Here is a 21,371-nt window from a genome sequence, read left to right as displayed (position 1 = left end):
GCACAGTTATGCAAGATACTGTGGGTAAAAGAAATAAAATCTATGACTATTTACACGGAAGAAGCTGTAGGAAACAAATGTTTGATATTTCTGCCTTTACTGTAATATGGATTTATTTGCAATTACACAATTTCTAAATATTAAATTGCTAAATCTATGTGCTTGAAAATCAGTAAAATGTCAGGCACTCAGAAGATTTCCTGTTGTCTGATTTACTCACCTCATAAAAAAAGCAAAAAAATTATCAGTTTTTCTAAAAAAAAAAAAAAAATCCCCTTAACAGCAATAAAATGAAGAAAAAAATAAATCTCTGAACACTCGAGTTTGTCTGCTGTGTTGTCGTAAGAAAACTCTGACGTGATGCATTATGCATCACTTGATGTACTGTCCCGTCTCGTGTGCGCCGTGGCGCTCTGTCACCGTTGTTGTTAAGCCTGAATGAAGCTGTGAGGAGCATTAATGTTAAAGTGACCCACATCCGAATGACAGACTTCTGCTACTTCAACAGAGTGTTACACCGCAGAGAGGCTTTAGTTTTTCAAAGTAAAACATTTCTGCTAATGGACACAAAAATACTCAAATTAAATATAATTACTAGATAACCAATCTGTAAAAACTTTTCAAAACAGCCTCTTATGAGTCAGACTGTAGAAAGTATTTCCTTGGGTGGAATACCAAAATGGTATCATTACTTAAAAAAAAAAAAAAAAAAAAAAAAGTCTTTGGAAAACACTGCTCACTGCTGGCATTAATAAAAAAGCCATTACAGAGAATTAGTACAAAACTGTGCTGGATACCCTCAAGCAGTGGACAGACACAGCTGAATAATCTTTATAATGAAAAAAAGATGTTAAGGAGTGACCGTCTCCAGTAAAGACGGAGAAAAGAACTGCCGAGAGGAAGAGGAGGTTTCCTTCCTTCCTTCATTCTCTTGTGTCAGACAGAAACTGACACAAACATGCCAAGCTCTAGTTGGGTTCTCTGTTTCTTTATGTAATTTATCAACTAATAAATAAAATTTTCTGGAAAAATGAAACTATTCTTTAATATAGTTCTTGTAATATATAATTAAAGACAGTTTCTTACAAGGGAAAAATTCAGAAAGAAAGTGTGCTGAAGAAGGAAAATCTGGGTTCGATAAATCTAAAAGGTGAAAACATACGCCCAGTCATAAGTCAAAAGGCGTGTTGTTACTGTTACGACTTCTCCACCCACCTCTTTGACCTCCAGCAGCCGGCCTGGGTATTGACTCTTGGCTCGTCGAGCTGCAGCTGGAGATTTGTGGTGAGTGATCGTGACGATGTTGCTGGGTGTGGCGGGGTGACCCAGGTGCCTCGGAGATCCCGGGGATGAAGTTGGTGTTAGGTGGGGTAGGAGGGAGAAACTACGGGTCCGACCAGAGGAAGAGGAGCCCTGGAAGATGGGATTTAAAGATGACAGGAACATGATGATGTAAAGGAAAAAGTAAAGGAAAAGAAACAATAAAAATCTATATATAATGATTAAAAAAAATAATAAATAAGGGTTTAGTAAGATGTATTCACTATTCACATAAATGGAGAGTAGTTTTATGTTTATGAGCTTCATGCTAATGTTGTGCATTTTATTATGATGTCACCTAGTGACACGGATCCGTCACTTCCAACTCATCACAACCAACGCCTTAAAACCTTTAAACTCACTGGGTAAGTCATGGTAAATGAACTGTTACTTAAACCGTACTAATCTTACTGAGCACTACACGCCACTTTCATCCACTGACACACAATGATACAGTGATTTGTGCTACAGTCATTTGGCAAAAAAAGTACAACCTCTTTCAATTCAAGGTATTACATATCAGGACATAATGGAAAAAAAATGAACTGGTCCTAAGCTGGTCTTGAAATTAGGTAAATACAACCTCATATGAACAACAACACATGACATATTAAAGCATGTTATTTATTTGTAAAATACAGTAGCAGGAGCAGTGTGTGAAGTACACCCTTACTGCTCTCTTAGGAATTAAGAGAGTAAGTAGCAGCCGGGTGCTGCTAACCAACTGCACTTAACTAACTGATGAGACTCTACAGCCCACAGTATGTTAAACGTTCATGGCAGAACTATTTGGAAAAACAGCAAGCATTTTCTCTCTAAAATGAGAATGACAGCAAAGCCAAAAAAGCCAAGACTCTCCTTGAGAAAGATGAGACCAAAGTGGAGATATTTGCTCACATTTGCACAGCAAAAACCAAACACAGCATACCAACTGTCAGGCACAGTGGTGGAGAGGTGATGGTTTGGGCCTGTTTTGCAGCCACAGGACCTGAACACCTTGCAGTCAAAAAGAAAACTTGGAAACATACCAAAGTATTTTAGAGTCAAATGTGAGGCCATCTGTCTGGCAGGTAAATCTGGGCTGAAAGTGGTCATAGCCCCTATTTACCAATATGTGAAAACACAAATTTACCATTGGATTTATGGGATAAGTGCCAACCTGCTGTTCTGTTCTAACCACCATGTGTACGTTAATAAATCAATTGCAAGGGAAAATCCTGCAGGCGAGAGTCCAACTGAAGAAAGTGAAACAAATGTGTCCAAAGACGAAGCCAGAAAACCTCCAGATTAAATGATGGAGGTTTGGGCATCAGTCAAAGTCAAGTCCTTAATCCAATCAACTGCGGTGGGACCTAAAGAGAGCTGTGCGTAGATGGATGCCTGCAAACCTCAACCAACTTTCATCCATAACGATGTGAGAGACTGATAAAAGCCAAAACAAGCTGCTTAAATGTGGTTCTGCCAACAACTGAATCATGGAATCATTGAATTTTGGCTTAGTTTGTGTTAAATAAATGTTGACACAGTGTGATATGTCATGCATCTTGTTGTTCCCCAGTAAAACTGTTACCTAAAAACATGTTTTCTCATACAAGCATGTGAACTGATAGGCGGTGGGTGCCTCAGCTGAGTTTTATCAAAAGATAGAATCAGCCTTTTTGTTGTTTTGTTTCCCTCTGCGGCAAAGCTTAAGTCACATCACATCTTTCATTTTGATGCCTCCTTTGCTTCCCCCTCTGTGACTCTTGTCTCCTCACTTCGCTGACCTCCACGCTCACACAGGCAGCGATGTCAGACCAGTATCTCTCTCTCTTAGTATACTGCAACAGAGGGGCAGCGCAGATTTATCCCCCAGAAGACCACAGAGGTCTGGTCACAGCAGCGGTGAAAATAAAATGGATCAAATAAACAACTTCCACCCCAGAGCACCACACAATGAAAGGGAAACAAATGGCCTTCCCTTTTTTGGGAGAGATGCTGCTCACTCTACAGTAACCGAGGGGATCAAACCCATCACGAACCTGCCGTTGTTACATACCACACAGATAATCAGGGGGTCCTTTCAGATAATAAAACTGCTCACAAGTTAAGAATATTTTCCTTCTGATTAGATGCATCACCAAAGTCTAAACAGAAGGTCGGTACTTGTGAAGCAGTTCTAACAGAAAATAATCAGCTTACGGGAGAGTACATTGTTGTATTGTGCGCGGCTAAGCCACGAGCTATGAGTATGAGGAAAAGACAGTGTTTCAGGAGTGTGAACAGATAGACAGTCCTCCAAAAACTGGCAAAGAGCCCCAAAGCACTTTAATAAACTGCAACAGAAAAAATAAGAAAGCTGAAAAGAAAAAGGAGGACCAGAGCTGGAAGGAAGGAGGACAGACGTGTATTTAAATAATCAGAGCTCTTTTAGATAAGTACATTCCTCTCTTACCATTTCACTTCTATCTAAAATTAACCGCTGAAATCGTTAAGTTAAATAAATAAATAAATCAGCAATTGCAAACTTAATGTGATAATACTTTACTAATTTATCTTAAAGAGAAAAGCAGAGGTCTTACAGGTCTTACTGGGGGACATGGATCTTTCAAAGAATGTGGCCTCGGTACACTTCCTGTTAGTCTAAGCCTGCGGTACAGAAGTCCTATCTTTACAACAACACTTGTGTGGGCAGACCTGGCCCTCTGTGAGGCATCAGGAGTAGACAGGAAAGTCAGCACCACAGGGAAAGACACTTATTACAAACAACTAGCTATTCAGCAATAAACCTGGTTAGAGTGTCTGAAAATAGCTCAGTACTGAGACACTAAATGGAAAAAAATACTGGGCCACAGACACATTACACCTGCAGCAGCTGTTGGGCCACCGAAACCCACGCCATGAAGCTCCCAGCACACAGATTTGGTGCTGATGGTAATACCAGAGTTTTTAGTTCACTCTGTCGTTAAGCACCTGCTCATACAGGGTCGTCTCATAGTTGTGGTTTTCTCTCCACCTTTTTAGGGTTTTTACCCAACAATAAAGCACTATGAGGTGACAGCTGCTGTAATTTGGCCTTATATAAATGAAACTGAATTAAAATGAAATTGCAGTCATTGAGCTAGCAGAGAGTTGGCGCCTTTTACACACCTTGCACCTCAGCACTGGACAACCCCGCTCTTTAACTGCTGTGGTTCTTAAATACTCTAATTTGCAACAATATCACTGACCATACATCAGGGAATATGTACGAGGGAAGAAATTTCTGACTGACTTGTTTTAACAGTGGGCTCCCTACTACGCTTTAGAATGACACAGTCTTTCATAAATGCTTGTAGGTGCTTGATTTTATACAGCTGTATTAACAGATGTGGCCCTTTACTTTGACCAGGTGGGTGTCCCCATGCAAAACTTTCAAGTGTGAATTGATCAAAGTCTATTCAAAGGCTGAAGTCAAACGAGTGGGGATCACACATCACTTGCATGCAGTTTCTTTAATTGAGCAGAAACAGCTGTATCAGTCTAACTCACAGGGCATATTTTGCCTTCTTGTGCCCTCAGGAGGGGTGTGTGCACATTTCCAGCTTCACAACAAAAGAAATAATTAGGTCGCTGGCCAATTTATCAGGCTGCTAATCAGCTTGATAACTTCAAAGGCTTTTACAGAGAAACTCTGAAGCCATGTCACGTGAATTTAGACTATCGCGACAGAATGGTGGAGCCGGCTACCTGCAGGACCCTGTTTGCTGACTCCAACAGATGCGACCTCTGATATTTTGGCAGCACTGCAATAAACAAGGTCAACTTGTCCTGTGGGAAATGATGGGAAGATCCTCAGGTGAAGCGATATAAGTGTCTATTCATTCATTTAAGAGTTAGTCCTTTGTTGAACATGGGGCCTTCTTAGACTGGAAGCTAATCTAACGTGGTATGCGTTGCAAACAAACGTGGCTGCACAGAGAAAGACGATGTATTTATTCTGCACTTTCACTAGATTATCAACAAAGCAGGTTAAAACAGGACAAACTATTTTTCTAGTGGATTTTGTTTTAAAGAACTAAATTATTTCTCTATGAACAAATTTTAACAGCAAAACCTCACTTTTAAATTATCTTTATGTATTTGCGATTATATGGCACAAAATGAAATGGTAAAGCGCCCTTCCACAAAATTTTGTAAGTTCAAAGTTAAAATTTCCGTTGAGATCTGTCCATAAATCTTTGAGTAATTCTGCATTCCAAGAAAAAAAAAAAACCCACACAAAGGAAAAGCAGCCTAGTTACATAACTTGTTTCTGTTCTACTGCCCCTCATCACTCCCTTTTACGGCACACAAATAAAGTAGCACAACATTTACATGCTTCATTTTTTTTAGCCTTTAGACCTCATCATGTCTAACAATGCAGTCTCTCTTTACCGGCCTCATGCTCACAGGCGTGTTTGTGAGTGGGATAGATATCCATTTATTGATAAAGATGTGAACATGTGTTTACAGGAAATGAAAGACACGCTTTCTAGCAGTAACCTCTGTTGCGATCAGTCCAGTCGATGAATGGTGGTGATGACACACATCATAAGACTGATGATTATTAGTTACAGCGCCAGACTAAAGCATGATGAAAGGAAATGGCCTGAAACTGATTAAATATCACATTTTAAAACGTTATTAGCTTGGAATATAGAGCAATGTCAATGCACATGCCTCAGTAAATAATAACCATCAGGTTTTCTACAAAGCCAAACCGAAATAGAAGGTTTAATCTTTTAACAATGGCAAAAGGTTTACATGTCTCAGTGGTCGAATAGTGAGTTTCGGAGGATATCGGGGCTGGCTCTGGGTGTAAATACAGTTTAATCAAACAAAACAGGAAACAAAATAATAATTTTATCATTAAAAAAAAGAAATATGGACAATAATAAAGCTTAGCTAGGGTTGAAGAGTTAATGTATTGTCCTGCTGAGCGAATGTACTTCACACTGAACTGCTTGTATCTTGCGTTTATAATGTAATGCTGACATCGAGGGGCAGAGAGGTGATGGCTGCGACAGCATCAGAATAAATTTACATGCAGTTAAATGTAAATGCCTTTCTCCTGTGTTTTCTCTTGGCTCCGGGCAGGGTGGGAGCGGCACTCGATATGTGGAGGAGTTGGACCGGAAGGAGGACGGGGGCTGCTGGGTACTGCCGGTTCTTTCTGACTTGGCTCTGTGGCTCCCTTCTCTTTGATGGCTGGTGTCCCACTTGGGCTTCGGATCTCTTTCTGTCCCTCGGCTTCTGCGGTATTGGTTGACTTAAACCGGATCTCCGTGTGTTCACACTTTCCTGCATGGTTCTCACACAGCACGCTGGTGTTCTCAACCCCAGTTGGTCTTTGCTATTGGTTATGACCAACTGGGGTTTCTGGACTTTTGAGTTCTCGTCACCTCATCAACACTCTTTGTTATTATGTTTGAACTGTGAAGATTGGGGTGTTTTTGATGGGGATAGAAGTGTTCTCATAGCACAATTTACCACACGGCCTGGTGCCTGATGCACCTTAGTTCAATATTGGTTTCCGGGTCTCATCATGGTGCTCTTTTCAGGGGTGTTGGTATTATGGAGATTACGGGTATAGCTTCACAAATGCACACACACACACACACACAGACACACACACACACACACACACACACACACACACACACACACAAAGGGGGATGGGAGGTAGGCCCTAACGATGTATCAGAAGAATATTAACTGACAGATTGCTATATTTGCTGACAAGTCTGTGTCTTACATGCAAACTACAGGCAACTTTGGCAATCTGCTAACAACCAAAGCAATCTCAAGGTGGTTTTCAGTGCTGCACCATATATTTTTGTTACTAATATCAACTAGAGACTATCAGCAACCTCCAGCAACCACTTCCCCACTGCTCCAGGATTACACAATTTTCCCCTAGGACTGATTTCAGGGGGTCTGTGACCAGTCTCTGAGGCCTAAAAAGGACATGACGCCACAGCTTAGGGTTCCAAAGTTGCAACTGAATCAATCTAGAACAACCTTTCAGACAGACAAGATCAAGGCCAGAGATATCTGAGCATAACGCACAGCACCACATTGGTCTAAAAAGTGGCATATCATCGCAAACACTTCATAAAAACTGTCATTAATTCGCATTAATTAATTTGCTCCAGCTCAAACGATATCTGCACTTACCTCCTACTGATTAGAAGCATGGCACACAAGCATATTATTGCTCTACTTCAAAATAAAAGCCATTTTGACTGCAACTTTAATGGATCAACATCTTTTTCCATAAAAACTCACAAGGAAACTAAACCATTTGCCTCTGTTTGTAATAAATCTTTCCCGACATACTTTTTGTGTCACAGAGGTGAGTTATCGGAGATGTGGCTGCGCCTCCACCGCCAGCTGCCTCATCAACGGAGTGGCTGCGATAACGATCTGTGAGGCAGACAGCGAGGCTCAGGGACGGATTAGACCACAGCACTGCGTACAGTAATAACAGCTGCTGCCGTGGAAATGCCCCGCAGTCACCGAATGGGAACAAAACGGCTACTCAGCTCCACAGGCCAGAAGGGAAAAGAGTGACAGAGCGCATCGCCTTTCCATTTTTTCCTTACTTATCCAATTTTCTCCCATCTTTTGATTGCTTTTCTCATTATGGCCGAGCAGAGTAATTGGAATCCCCCGCCCCTCCGTTCCAGCTGTGCAGCGGTTTGATGTGTTGAAGAGCTACATGTTGAATAAGCAAGTTGGCAATCAGGCAACATAATGAGGCTGTAAACTATTTAATTATTGAAAAAGACCCACAAAATCTGGATTTTGTAAGGAGCTATATGCAGTGGACTGATATCTACGCTCGAGGAACAACAGAAGTTTTCTCTCTCCTGGTTTAACATCTGGCATTTGAAGGTGAACCTGTGTGTGTGTGTGTGATATTTGTCTGTCATTTACTCACCAGCAGCTCCTGGCCTCCTCCTGCTCTTTCCACACTCAAGTGTTCATCTGAGCCCTTTAGCTTCCTCACCTGAAACAAAACACATAAAAAGTAAAAAAAAGAAGAAAAACTATCTGAAAAAAGCAGCTGCTTCCAAATAGCGAAGAACAGTTGAAAAAAATGGGGAAAAAAAATACAAATTTCATCTTAAAGTCATCTTTAAAATTCTGCAAATTTGGTATGTAAACATGGTGAATACATACACAAGTATTTTTTTCTATTTATGAAGCTAAAGTGAAAAAGATGCCAGGAAAATCACTACACTCAAAATCGTTGCATTACAAGTAAAATATTGTGGTGATTAAAATGTAAATCTAAAAGTTTTTTTCTTTTCTTATCTCTTTTTATCCTGTAGGCTTTATCTATGTTCAGGAATATAAGTTATCCAGAAAACCACTCAGCAACCCCCTGGCAATGTGTATCACTGGTGGGTGTCCTTTCCTGTGGGTTGATGGATGATGTCGGTCGCAAAGATGGTACCTCAGAATACTTTGGTATCTAGCAGATTACTGCATTTGACCATAGCTTTCATAGAAGATCCCAACTTGTTTGGAAAACAAGGAGTGAAGCCCAAAACAAGCCAGAAAACAGAAACCTCACCCTCAGAGTAAAAGTTGTTACCTTACTGGTGCAATCAACATATTTTAAAAGGCACAACTTTCGTTTTGAAGTTGGACATTTTCCATTTCTGGTTTGCATCACACTTTTTTTTTTAAAGTTTCATCACAATTTGCCAAATATTCTGATTAATTTTATATTGAATTTCATCAAAAAGGGGTACAAGGTTCTGCACCAAATGCTGTACCAAAAGCCTTTGCTAGCTAGCCATGTTTTCACACATCTTTCACATGAATGGAAGATGCTGTCTTGTGTGCAAACACTCCCCAACTACTAGTCAAATGGTAGTGATGCGAAACAGAGACCGTTTCCCTTCAAAGTAAAGGTTGCACATTTTGACACTTGTTGTTTGCAGGGGTAAGGCCAAAACTTTACTTTGAAGGCTAATGTTTGAAGTCCACGACTTCCATGCAAACTGCAGGTGATGTCAACAGATTGCTAGATACCAAAGTAATCACAAGGATTTCTTAGCTGCAGCCCCCTCTTTGAAACGGACTTTACCCAGCAACAACTCGCCAACCAGTCGGCAAATAGGCAAACGGAACTTGCCATAGGCTGCTGCCCTGTCTCTAGGCCTCTGTGACTAAGACCTAACACAAAGAGGTAACTCAAAAGATAAACGCTGTCAACTCTACATATTCCAGTGTTACAGTACCAGTTAGTGATAGCCTCAAACAAGCTTCTCCAAACTAACAGTTTGTACAGATGTTCATATAATGAGTGGCTAATAGCATCAGCTCTAAACTTTACTCTGGTTCAACAAGAACCAATCAGCTTGTTCATCGCTAACCGCCCCAAAAAACAAACAATGAAGTACATTCTGAGTAACTGCAATCTGATGCAAAAACCTAACTTTAATACCAAAAGTTTGCAGAAGAAATAACACAGTTTGGATTATTTCTCTTGTTCATGCACTGCTGATTTTCACACTGTCACCACCGGCTGTGGAGCTCCACAAGGAGCTCTATAACAAGCCTCATTCTCCACTGGATCAGACGAATGGGGATACACCCCACAGAGATACAGGCAGCACACACACACACCTACACACATAGACCTAATCCCTTGACGACCACACTAAACCCCCCAAAGAAGCAATGGCCCAAACATTAATCCATGAAACCCATATTTGGAAAAAATACAGTTTTTGATGAAGGTAGTTATAATGCACCCAACTCAGTAATCCATCTGGAGTGAGCATACAGAGATAAGAAGAGGACAGTGACGCCAGGGACTCTTAGCTGCACATGCATCCTTTATTAAAGCAGCAGGAGCGCACTACTATACGACATTTCCCTAAATCACTAAATCAAAGGAAGGACTAAAAATATTCTCAGATTAATCAGCAGGCAAAGTTTCACAAGACAGATGAGATGAGTTGGGGAAAGGGTGTCAGCCTCACTTTCGTTGCCGTTTTCATTTTATTTCCTGCGCACATTAACACATTTCTGTATGTTTCGCTCACTTTCTTTTTCATATTATTTGTTTCCTTTTAGAATCAGTCGCTCACAAAGTCAGAGGCACAGAGTTCATCTGGAAGCGTAACAGTACTTGTTGTCAGCAGAGATGTGGCATTTATCTGGATGGCATTTAATAAAGTCTTCTGACTGCAGATTTGCTCACTGTGATGAGCATTCATGGAGCGAGTGCAAAGAAGAATCGGAAAATGTAACAAACCTCTGTAAATCACCTGAAAGAAGATGACACGCGCAGTGTGTCGAGGCTAAAACTATTCAGCACTATTACTTTCATGTCATCCGTTTCAGTTCGTTTCATCACCATCCAAGATCATTAACTTGCCCCAAAATGTCAAATAAGTTCATTTCACAAGAGCCAATGTACTACACTCACTTTGAAATTCAGGATGCAGCCGGAGTTCATTGTTGTTTTTCCTGCTATAACACAAACGCTTTGGGAGGCTATAACCCAATAACTCTTTGAAGTCACTTGTTTTTTGTTTTTAAAGAAGCGGAAAAAAGGATATTTGAGTGCACTATGACTACAAATCAATGGCAGGAGGAAATAATAAAAACAGTAGTAGCTCATCTGGCTCACAATCCATAGCAAGTCACTGGTTATTGTAATGTGTGAAGTGCTGAAAGAAAGATTTTATTGTCAATTAAAATCAATTTAAAATCAAGTAAAAAAACAAAGCAAAGTATATTAGCATAGCATAGCATAGCAGTTACACACATAACAGGAACTACATGTAAAGGTTTAGACACAATTAATCCATGCATAACTTAGTTATTTGACCAGTAGAGCTCCACTTATTTTTGTAACTGAGTTATAATGTGCACACACGGCTCCTGTGAGACATCACTCAGCAGGTCAACAAGAGGAGAATGACAGGAGAAGAAAAAAATGAGGAAACAATACTAGACTGTATCTTGTGATGGGTTGTTAATTAAGAGACCAAAGAGATTGTGCCATTTAAAACTTAAAATGACAGGAATAAATCTGTCACTTTTCCATTTACTCAAAGCCAGCCGGTTAAAAGCAGAATAGAAAGAAAGAGGCAGGAATTCCTTTAGGTACGCTGCACAGAGGTTTCCACCTGAGGAAAATCCTACTCCTGTTAAAAATAAATAAATAAACAAAAACAACAACAAAAACTTTGTACTGAACCCAGTATGAGTTTGCAACAGTATTCTATTTCAGGCATTTATAAACAGACACACAACAGAACATTAATCTCGAGGGAAATGTCAAGGTTCTCTGCTGACTTATCTTCCTCAGCAACAGACGCCAAGAGCTTAGACCAGGGTCATGTTTATAACATGTTTCTCTGTAATAGAGTGTGTGTGTGTGTGTGTGTGTGTGTGTGTGTGTGTGTGTGTGTGTGTGTGTGTGTGTGTGTGTGTGTGTGTTTTACCTTGGCACTGCTGTCAGAGTGACGTCTGGCACATGCTTGGAGCTGGCTGATCCAAAACTGCTGCTCCTTGGCATCAGAGGCTACAGAAAAACACACACAGAACAAAAACTAATTAAAAAAATTAAAACCCATCAACCTCCCATATGCTCCTGACTCGACTAACAAACTAGTGCACGAGTTCAGGTGCCGATCAATACACAGCTATAAGAAAGCCTTCAAGTGTCCACATCCACCAATGGTTAACAAGCACTTATTATCGGCATGAAGTGATACAGAGTCATGGCTGGAGAGGGACTTTAAAATGAAAGGTTCAAGACACTGAAATGCAGCCCAAACCACCACAGAGCCTCCACCATGTTGATTTTAACCAAAAACATCAAATTGATTTTCACTCCATTCAGTCCAGTTCTTGTGTATTTTGGTATACCTTTGGTAAACTGTCTTAGTCTAGACACAACACTCGTCCATCTGCCTTTTTTATGCTTGAATAATTTATAGATCAGTGTTAAGTGGCTTAAGGATACATTGCAGTGAAAATGCCCAGGTGCAAGCACTGGAACCTAATCAGCCTTTGCTTTAATAAATAACCATTTCAAAACTTATTGACTAATGAGCTAATGATTAGTAAATCATCCCAGATTTATCTGTTATCTATTTACTCACATGTAAATAGTTTTAGTGCCTTCACGGGATGAGACCAGTAGATCAAATCCAAGTGAAACTACACAGTGACTAAGGGTGTAGCATCAAACACAAGGCAAAGATGTTCCCACACATATTTTACAGTGCTTCAAACAGACAACATAAACAAGTTGGTTTTATCTTCTTTAAACAACCAGCAGCCTTCTTTACTTTTATGTTAAATCAAAATTCTTAAGCAAGTTTAACCAAAGACTTAATTAACCCCAAAAGGCAGAAATGAGTCCGTATGCCACAAAAAACAAACAGCAGAGAATAAAACAGCCAACAGACAGTTAGCTTAGCTGAGCCTCGTTCTGCCCAAAGATTAAAAAAAAAAAAAAAAAAAATCAGCCTACTAGCGCCTCAAAAGCGAACTAATTAACATGTTTCATAGGTTTCATTCTCCAGCTGTGGCACTGATCAGTGTACTGGAAAGTAGCCACGCACAAATCCCCACATGACCCCGTTACACTTTTCGATTTCTATGGATCAAACATGTTAATCAGTGGTGCAGCATAACACTGCAGAGTTATGCTCTTTGCTTTCCAGGCTTTTTGCTAAGCTAAGCTTAATGGGTGTAGCTACAACAGAGTTCAGGGTACACAAGTGTAAAATAAATAAGGATCCAGATCAGGGCTTGAGATGGAGTCAACCAGCTACTGCTTTAAGCTACAAACTTCGCCAAAGGGCGATGAGGGCTGCAAATGAGGCATCAATGAGGTCAACCTGCAGGATGCCAGCAATCTCATTTGCTCCCGAATGATCACTGAAGTTGCTGACTGTGTTCCTGAATATTTGATCATGTTACTTTCTGAATGATGTCCTGAGGGCTGCTATCACATTTGAACCTCTTCATTTTCCTGTCCACGCCAAATTGAACACTCAGTATTCAAGAAACACCAGCAATTCATTCGGCCACTTTGCGAACAGCACACAAAGTGGCTGATACGCTCAGCTTGCATGTGGTTTTCATCTCGGCACAGAGACAATCCAGCCCGCTATCCAAACACAAACCGCCAGATTTGCTGACTAATGCAGTGAGCTGCAGCCTCAGGCTGGAGAAGACGCTGACTGTCTGCTTGCTTTGACCTCTTCCAGGGCAGAACGGAAATCCACCTGATCTCATTTCACTGACTAATTATTAGAGAAAAAAATAACTGTGATGGCACTGATAAAAGTAAAGTTTAGACAGCAGGTCAACTCCAGCTGGAGTACAAACAGTAGAAAAAAGCTTTGATGCACGCAGGTCAGACGTCATTATGCACTTCTTTATAAAGTAGAACTGCCTTAAAAACCATTAAAACACACCTGAAAGTTCAGTTATGACTTTATGGAACTGGGGTGCACAAAATAACTTGCAATAAACAAAAAAAAGTTGGGCTTATCATTAAAAACATCTGTAAATACATATGTGACCCACTATGCCATAAAATAAACACACTTATTCAACATTTGGGCCAATAAAAACTAAAAAAATAAAATCTGTTGTCCATCACTCACTTTGATCACTTTTCTCAGGATGCACTCGGTACACACTCCAGCTGCTAGCATACCTAGCTAGTGACAACAGATACATTTTTACTACTTTATCAAGTGGAGCTAAGCCCAAATCAGCTGAACTGATCACAGTCATCTCAACTTTGGTTTTACTGAGAACAGCAACAGAAAACAAAAATGTGTCACCTGTCTTTGGGCGCTAGCTAATAAAGCCATGAATCCTAAGCTAAAGCTGCTTTTCATCACAAAACACCTGGAGCTTAAAGACCGTGTACCGTGAAACATTGTAGAATACAAGCTCAGGAAAGCAACTTTAATAAAAGCACATATTTTGTTTTTTGGCAGCTGAACAAATTGCAAAAAGTAAGCAGCCACACTCAGCTGGACAAGAACATATTCTTCCAGCAGCGATTGAAATGTGTGAATTCGTGCCTGTCACAGAACCAGCTAGTAAACAAAGTTGCACTGCTTGTGAGGAGGACTGCGCTAACATTCACTCACAGCTGCTAGATAGACTGTGCTCATATTAGCACTTTACAAAACAAATACTTCTCTCAACTGTTTTGGTGCAGTCAAGGGGACAATTTGTAGAGCTTTCTGTTCTACAATCATCTGTTGTTTAACTTTGGTGAGTCTGCGTAATTATACCCTCACCTTCCTGTCCTCAGCTGATAAGAGAGGCACCTAGTGTAGTCTTCTGCTACTGTAGCCTATCTGCTTCAAGAGATGGTCTTCTGCCTACCTTGGTTTTAACAAGTGGTTACTTGAGTTAATGTTGCTTTCCTCTCCCTGAAGAAGTCAATTTTCCTTTGACCTCGCCCAGAGAACGGCAAGCTCATTGGATATTTTCTTTTCTTTCGGGTCAGAGATGGTTGTGTGTGAAAATCACAGAATTTTCCTAAACGCTCAGTCAGGCCTGTCTGACACCAAAAACCATGCCACATTCAAAAATCACAAATCAGCTTCTTCCCCATTCTGATGCTGGGTCTGAGGGTCATCCTGACCATGTCTGCATGCCTAAATGCACCGAGTTGCTGGCTTGTGATTGGCTGATTATAGATTTATGATATATGCTACTAAGCAACTGAATAACTAAAGTGGCTGGCAAGTGTGTATACTCACATAGCAGATAAAAAGGCATAAAAGGCTAATAAAAAAGAAACATCTCCTTAGTTTTTATGCTTATTTGTTTAAGAGCCATTTCATTCTGCTTTCTGTTCTAATTATGCACGTCACACACAATTTTTAATTAAAATAATGCTGTAAAGTCTGTCCAGATGCCAACTTCATGAAAGAGTCCATCTGAGGCTCACAGCAGCACTTGGGAGCATCTTTGCGGAACAGAAAAACAGGAGTGGGACACCCAAAGTCTTTAGAAAATCCTCACATGAATGAGCACAATAGGCCCACAAGACTTATTTATAGATCACAGCTCAAATGCCGCTTCAGGTCTCCCAGAAAGATGGGCTTCATTCAGATTTAAACTACTACACTCAACTCTGAATGTTTTAGGTTCAATGAGCCAGAACAGCGAGAGAAAACAAACAAAGTTCAAACTGAACATCCCTCACAACTTCAAATGTTCTGCTGCCTTTAGTAACTCAGACTAAGACATAACTGTCAGAAGAAAAAATAAAATGCACATAAGCACAAAGTAAACTGAGGCATAACTAAAGTTTTTATTACTTATAAATCTCAGCTGAACCTGAAACAGAACAGCACTCCCACTCTGCACACGCTGAATTAAACATGTGTCTGAAGCAGCAGGTGCCAGGCTCGAAAGGTATGTATATTTATTCCGGACTGTTCAGTGCACGGCACTTGGTTCAGTGTAAGGTTTCCTTATTTCATGCCAGCCACCGAGCCAAAAACTTTCTGTCAGAAGTCTATTCGCGTTGGCACATCTGCAGCATGAGAATAAAATTTCAAGATCACAAGCTCCAACCAAAATGCTCTGGAAGAGCAGCAGTTGCTTAAAAAATAAGCTATAGCATGCCAACAGGATTAGCGCTGACATCTGAACGAACGCTGTGCCAGTTTTATTAAACACGTACAATGTGTGAAGTCATGCTACACGTTCATTTTCACTTTTAATCAAACTTGCTCCTCAGTCAGAAACTGAGGCTTCCAGTCTCAACCCAGGCTCCCAGGAGGTGCCAACTAACTATTTCAAAGGCGATGGATGTGTCCTCAGTGCTGGCAAGAGGAAAATGCAGCAGTGGTTTGGGCAACTGTTAACCTATTCCTGGCGTTCTGGATTTACTGGTTAATCTCATCATAGTAATACAAAAAAAATCATTACCTTCACCAAGAAGGCTTGTTTTGGGGGGTGTTTGCATCCATGCCATTTTGTCTGCCAACGCAATAGCTCAAAATGTTTTGAGTTAATTCTGATAAAACTTTGTAGGTGTAGTTTAGGTGTAGGTGTAGAGTGGGATCATGTTAACAATATATCGAAATTTGCCAGACATCCACTAAGGTGTTCAAGGTCAACTGAATAATTTATTGATCACAAATTGACAAAAAGGCTCATAACTTAGAAACTGATTCTTACAAGTGTGGTGTGTGTTGTCAACAGATAGAAAGTACTGTGTAAGGATTTAAAACATCATGTGATATATGACCTCTGAGCTGATCTGATCTGAAGGTCAAAGTGATAATCCTTTTTAAAACTATGCTTCTTACTGCAGTTGTTTGTATTGAAAACATTCATTTATATGGGGAATGAGGAATTCTAAATATCTGATTATTTGGGACCTCTGACCTCTTCTTCAAGGTCATATAAGGTAAAACCGTAAGAACTGTAAGAAATTATACTTGTATATGGGAATTTCATATGTCACATTATTGTTTGCATCAACATATCATGTCATCTCACTTTTACATTTGACATCGACGTTTTTGCCAGTTTGACCGAAACAGCATTGTCGAGAGAAAGAGAAATATATTGTAGAATAATGTTATGGAGTTTAATGTTATATAATATTCACAAATGAACACCTGTTATCCATCACCCACTTCTACATTATGTTTTAATACCAAGTACAATGCTATTCCCTTCACAGTGAATACTTCCCAAGAGTGAGTAGCCTTGGTGGAGGTTTGCGCTCTCGGAGTGATTCTGCCGCATGTAAAACCAGAAAAAAAGTCAAATGTATCTTCTTTAACTTTTTGTAACTTTTCCTAAAATTTCTAAATTTCAAGATTAATGTGCAATAAAGGCCACATTTATCGATTTTTGTTTAATTTCTATGTATTTTTAACTTGAAAATGTCAAACTATTTGAATTATTGTTGTTTTGCAGTGATGCAAATGGATAAATACTCACTTGTAGCACATTTATAAATGATTAAGCTTCGGGTACAAAACTGCACTGAGGTTACAAGAATCTGTTTATTGATCACAATCCACACAGCGTTATCTCCACAGGCCAAAGAAGGAAAAGTCACCAGCAAAACTAAGTGGGAAAAGTTTGCTGGCTGACTGGCAAGGACGCACCCCGCGGCTGTGGGTAGCTCTGTGAACGGGGTTTTAAGAGTCAAAACCAGAATATTTCAAAAATTCCAGGAGTATAAGTGTTTTGTTACAGACGCTCACTTAAAATATAAATATGAAAGATACCAAACATAAACTCAAAACTTTAAAAAAAAGAAATAAGTAAAACTAAGGCGCTCAAAGTGAAACGCTAAATTAAAATGAAATATTCCAAAGCTTAAAGCAACACTACGTATAGTCTAGACAAGATATCACAAGTGAAAATAGTCCAGGTGTCATAATGCTGCAGGTAGGATTTCCTGTGATTGGCTGATTTCCTGTTGCATACATCATGGTTGAGCGAGTCTTGCGCTGATTGTACTCCTGTGGCTGTGCAACACAAAGAGTGTGGAGGATTGCCTAATACAGAGCATAACTTGAACAACATCTTCCTCTCTGAAACCTCCGTCAGAGAGTTTCCCCTCACAGTCGAGAGGTTTGCTGAATGAGGACTTATAGGACATTTATTTGTAGCTTATGCATCAGAAACTGTTCAGAAATAGTTTTGAGGGATGTTTACAGACACTGAAGTTAAAAGCAAACAAGGATTGCAAATACTGGAAAGTCCCGTTGTTCCTGATGACGTCACTGCTGATGTCTGCCGCATTTATGAAGCCAGGATTCTCTGTCTGCATTTTTCTTTATTTATACTTAAAACTAAACAGATCAAAGTCTTTTCTTATTAACAGTTTGCAGCACTGGAATGCTTTTGCTTTTCTGCTACAAAAGTAATTAAGGATATTCAGGCACTCTTGAATCTTTTCTTTGTTTTTAAATTCTCATTTCTCTGCTGTACCAAAAACTTCAGGAACTGTGATAGGAACATTATTCAAGTCAAACAGTGCATTTTGTGAGCACCATTAATCCACTACTCCTTTACTGGAGATTGGAAAGAAGAGTCCTCAGTACTCTCTTAAAAAAAGGATTTATGCCAAACATCAGTGAAACTTTGATTTTCTGCAGGGGAAAAGCATCCCCTGATGGTTTTTGGGAACACTGGAAAATGTTGTGTTTAACAGAAGTGGGCTGGTTGTATGGGAGTGAAAGTTAGCAGGGTTCAAACTCCTCACACAGCTTTTTTTGTTCGCTTGTTAAATGTGTAAGTGAATGCAGCACCACTGAGAATTTCTGAGAATAGTGTAATTTTCATCACTTTGTACAAACACATTCATCTGAAGCAAACTGGACCCTAAATTAATTCCCCTTTGGTTCCAGAGTATTTTTGACAAATATAATCATCAGAAGATGTTTAAGTGGGGAAATGAGTGCAGCACTCTCCTTGTTAGGGAGAATAAAACAAGGCGACCACATTTTATCATCAGATTAATGCGGTATTACATCATCACCCAAAACCACCAAAAAAAAAAAATCTTCTGAGATTTCTTTTTTAAAGTTAAGTTGAGATGTTATTATTGAGGTTGGGGTTATTTTAGTGCAGGAAGAATTCAATTTGCACTTGTCAATCACTTTCACTGCCAACATCTGCCAGCTACAGAAGGTCTCTTTAAGTGAAGAGGCAACTCTGAAAATGAGACATTCACACAAACGCCGCATTCGATGTGTGTTCTCCCACTGGGAGTGGCTGCTCGCCCCTGCAGGGAGCACACAGTATTCAGTCAGAAACACCTGTAACAAGCTGTCTTTCTGCAAAAAATATCCGGTAACAAGCTTCCCACTTTCTTCTTCTTGTCATCATCCACAGAAATCACTCACTCAGTCTAAAGGGACAACTTACCCGCAGATGAGCAAGCGCCTAAATCTGATGTTTATCTGTGATGTGCACAAGCACAGCTGTGATTATAGGTAATTAGTCATCTGTATTGAGCACCGGCCTTGCACCTGTGCATATGCTGACACAAGTGATATACATACAGTGCTGTGCAAAAATCTTGAGTCACTCGTCTTTTCTTTTTATTAACATAAAGAAATGGGTGCAGAGATTTAATGAAGCATATCCAAATACACATGTAAAAACAGCGTAAAAAAACAAAAACAAAGTTTGTAGGATTCTAACGAGCTGGGAAGTCAATATTTGGTATGACCATCTTTATTCTTCAACACAGCCTGAACTCTCTTTGGCATTTTTCTTGTAAATTTTTTAAGTAGCCTCCAGGAACAGTTGTCTAGGCCTCTTGAAGGACATTCAAAGCTCTTCTTTGGATGTTTGCTGCCTTTTGTTCTGTTGTCTGTCAAAGTGATCCCACACTGCTTCAATAGTGTTGAGGTCCAGGCTCTGGAGAGTCCACTGTGTGTTTTTCTATCCAGGTAGGTTTTTACTGCATTAGCAATAAAAGTGGGATCGTTGACATGCTGAAAAATCAGGCTGCTGACAATCAGATGCTTTCTTAATGGTATTGCATTGTGGATTAATATCTGACAGAATTATAAATGCCAAAGAGTGCCATCAATTTTGACACCACTGGCTGAAATACAGCCTTAAACCATAAAACGGATATTTTACAGATGGTTGTAGACACTTAGTGTTGTACCTCTCCCTTAACCTAATTTAATTAATTTACATTCATCACTTCATCAGACTTATTGCCACCGGTTTTTCATTTATTTCTTGTGTAATCTGACATACCTCAGCCTTTTCTCCCTGTTTCACTTCCTTAGGAATGGCTTCTTGACAGGTACCTTTCCACTGAGACCATTTCTCACTTTTAAAAAAATTACAAGAAAGTCTGGCTTGTTGGAGGTAACATGTAGAAACCAAAGACTAATGGGCTTTTGCCTTAATAAATAACCTTTTCTGAGCTGAAACTGACTGACCAATAAGTTAATGATTAGGAAATCAGTCTCAGTTCATCAGTTGTATTCTTGTAAATATTTTAAATCATGTAAATATTTGTAGCTCCATTACAACAGTCAGACTGAATCAAAGTGAAACAACAAATTGACTAAATCTTTGGTATTTTTCATTGGTGTAACTAAAGAAGGGGAGACCCAAAAAAATAAAACACAAAATTCCTTTGAAAATGACTGAAAATGTTTGATAAAGCAGCCACTGTCTAAAGAAAAACTTGTAAAGACCTTCAAAAGGCCTGGAAAACTACTGATTATAAACGCTTAATAAAAAAATATCAGAGAGACTGACTCACTGGATGCAAAATAGTACTGTAGTATTTATATAAGAGTAGCTGCCTCACTGAGGAGGATTACACTGATCCTACAAAAATTCAGCTGGGTTTGTCTTGGAGGTGACACTGACAGCTCAATTCATTTGATGAATGCACAAAGTTTGCCCTGTAAAGCGAGAAGACTAACAGGAAAATGAGAAGCTGGACCGTGTGCTCATTTAAAACGAGCAACAACGGACACCCATCCCAGTCTGCGTGTCTTATTTAAAAGTCAATATCCATCCCACAGAGATGGCTGAGTGATATCTGAACATTACTAGGTGATCAAGAGAGAAGGAGAGAGAGAAAGAGAAACCTCCTTCCCACTCAATCATGGCACCACCACCGCCGCCTAATTACACATGTTTTAATTACAGCGTCGTGAAAGATGTTATTGGTTATGATAATGGTGAGTCTGAGGATTAATGCTTGGACGAGCAGTTAGATTTGATTAAAGTGCTGGGAAATATTACGAGCGAGGCACTTTAAACATATATTTTCAAGAAAATGGACGGGCTGACGAGGCCTGGAACAGAGGGAAGAGCTGCCAGGCAATTACAGTAACCAGCAACCAGCCTTCACTCATCAACAGAGCAAAATGACATTTGAACCCTGTGATTGCTCTTGCTAAAGCAGTTCCAGTGCATTATATGCAAAGAAACGTTGTTGTGATTACAGGCTAACTTTAGATATAATTGCTTTTTCTTGCTTCACACTACTGCACCTCACGATTTTTTTTTCACCA

The 21,371-nt window shown here is 39.8% G+C and overlaps 1 protein-coding gene across 3 annotated transcripts in view; it reads right to left on the bottom strand.

Moving 5' to 3' along the window:
- Window positions 1-21,371, bottom strand: part of osbpl10a (oxysterol binding protein-like 10a) — a 90,115-nt gene that overhangs the window by 45,406 nt on the left and 23,338 nt on the right. For all 3 annotated transcript variants that reach the window (XM_005457170.4, XM_005457169.4, XM_025902281.1), the window contains 3 exons: window positions 11,796-11,875; window positions 8,264-8,332; window positions 1,216-1,413 (listed from right to left, as the gene is read on the bottom strand). In XM_005457170.4, the coding sequence (XP_005457227.2) occupies window positions 1,216-1,413; window positions 8,264-8,332; window positions 11,796-11,875 (347 nt within the window). The remainder of the gene's footprint in view (window positions 1-1,215; window positions 1,414-8,263; window positions 8,333-11,795; window positions 11,876-21,371) is intronic.

This window comes from Oreochromis niloticus, linkage group LG22, assembly GCF_001858045.2.
Source record: "Oreochromis niloticus isolate F11D_XX linkage group LG22, O_niloticus_UMD_NMBU, whole genome shotgun sequence".
Taxonomy (NCBI): Eukaryota; Metazoa; Chordata; class Actinopteri; order Cichliformes; family Cichlidae; genus Oreochromis; species Oreochromis niloticus.
The sequence above is the reverse complement of the archived record's forward strand: the minus strand, read 5'-3'. Positions and strand labels throughout refer to the sequence as shown.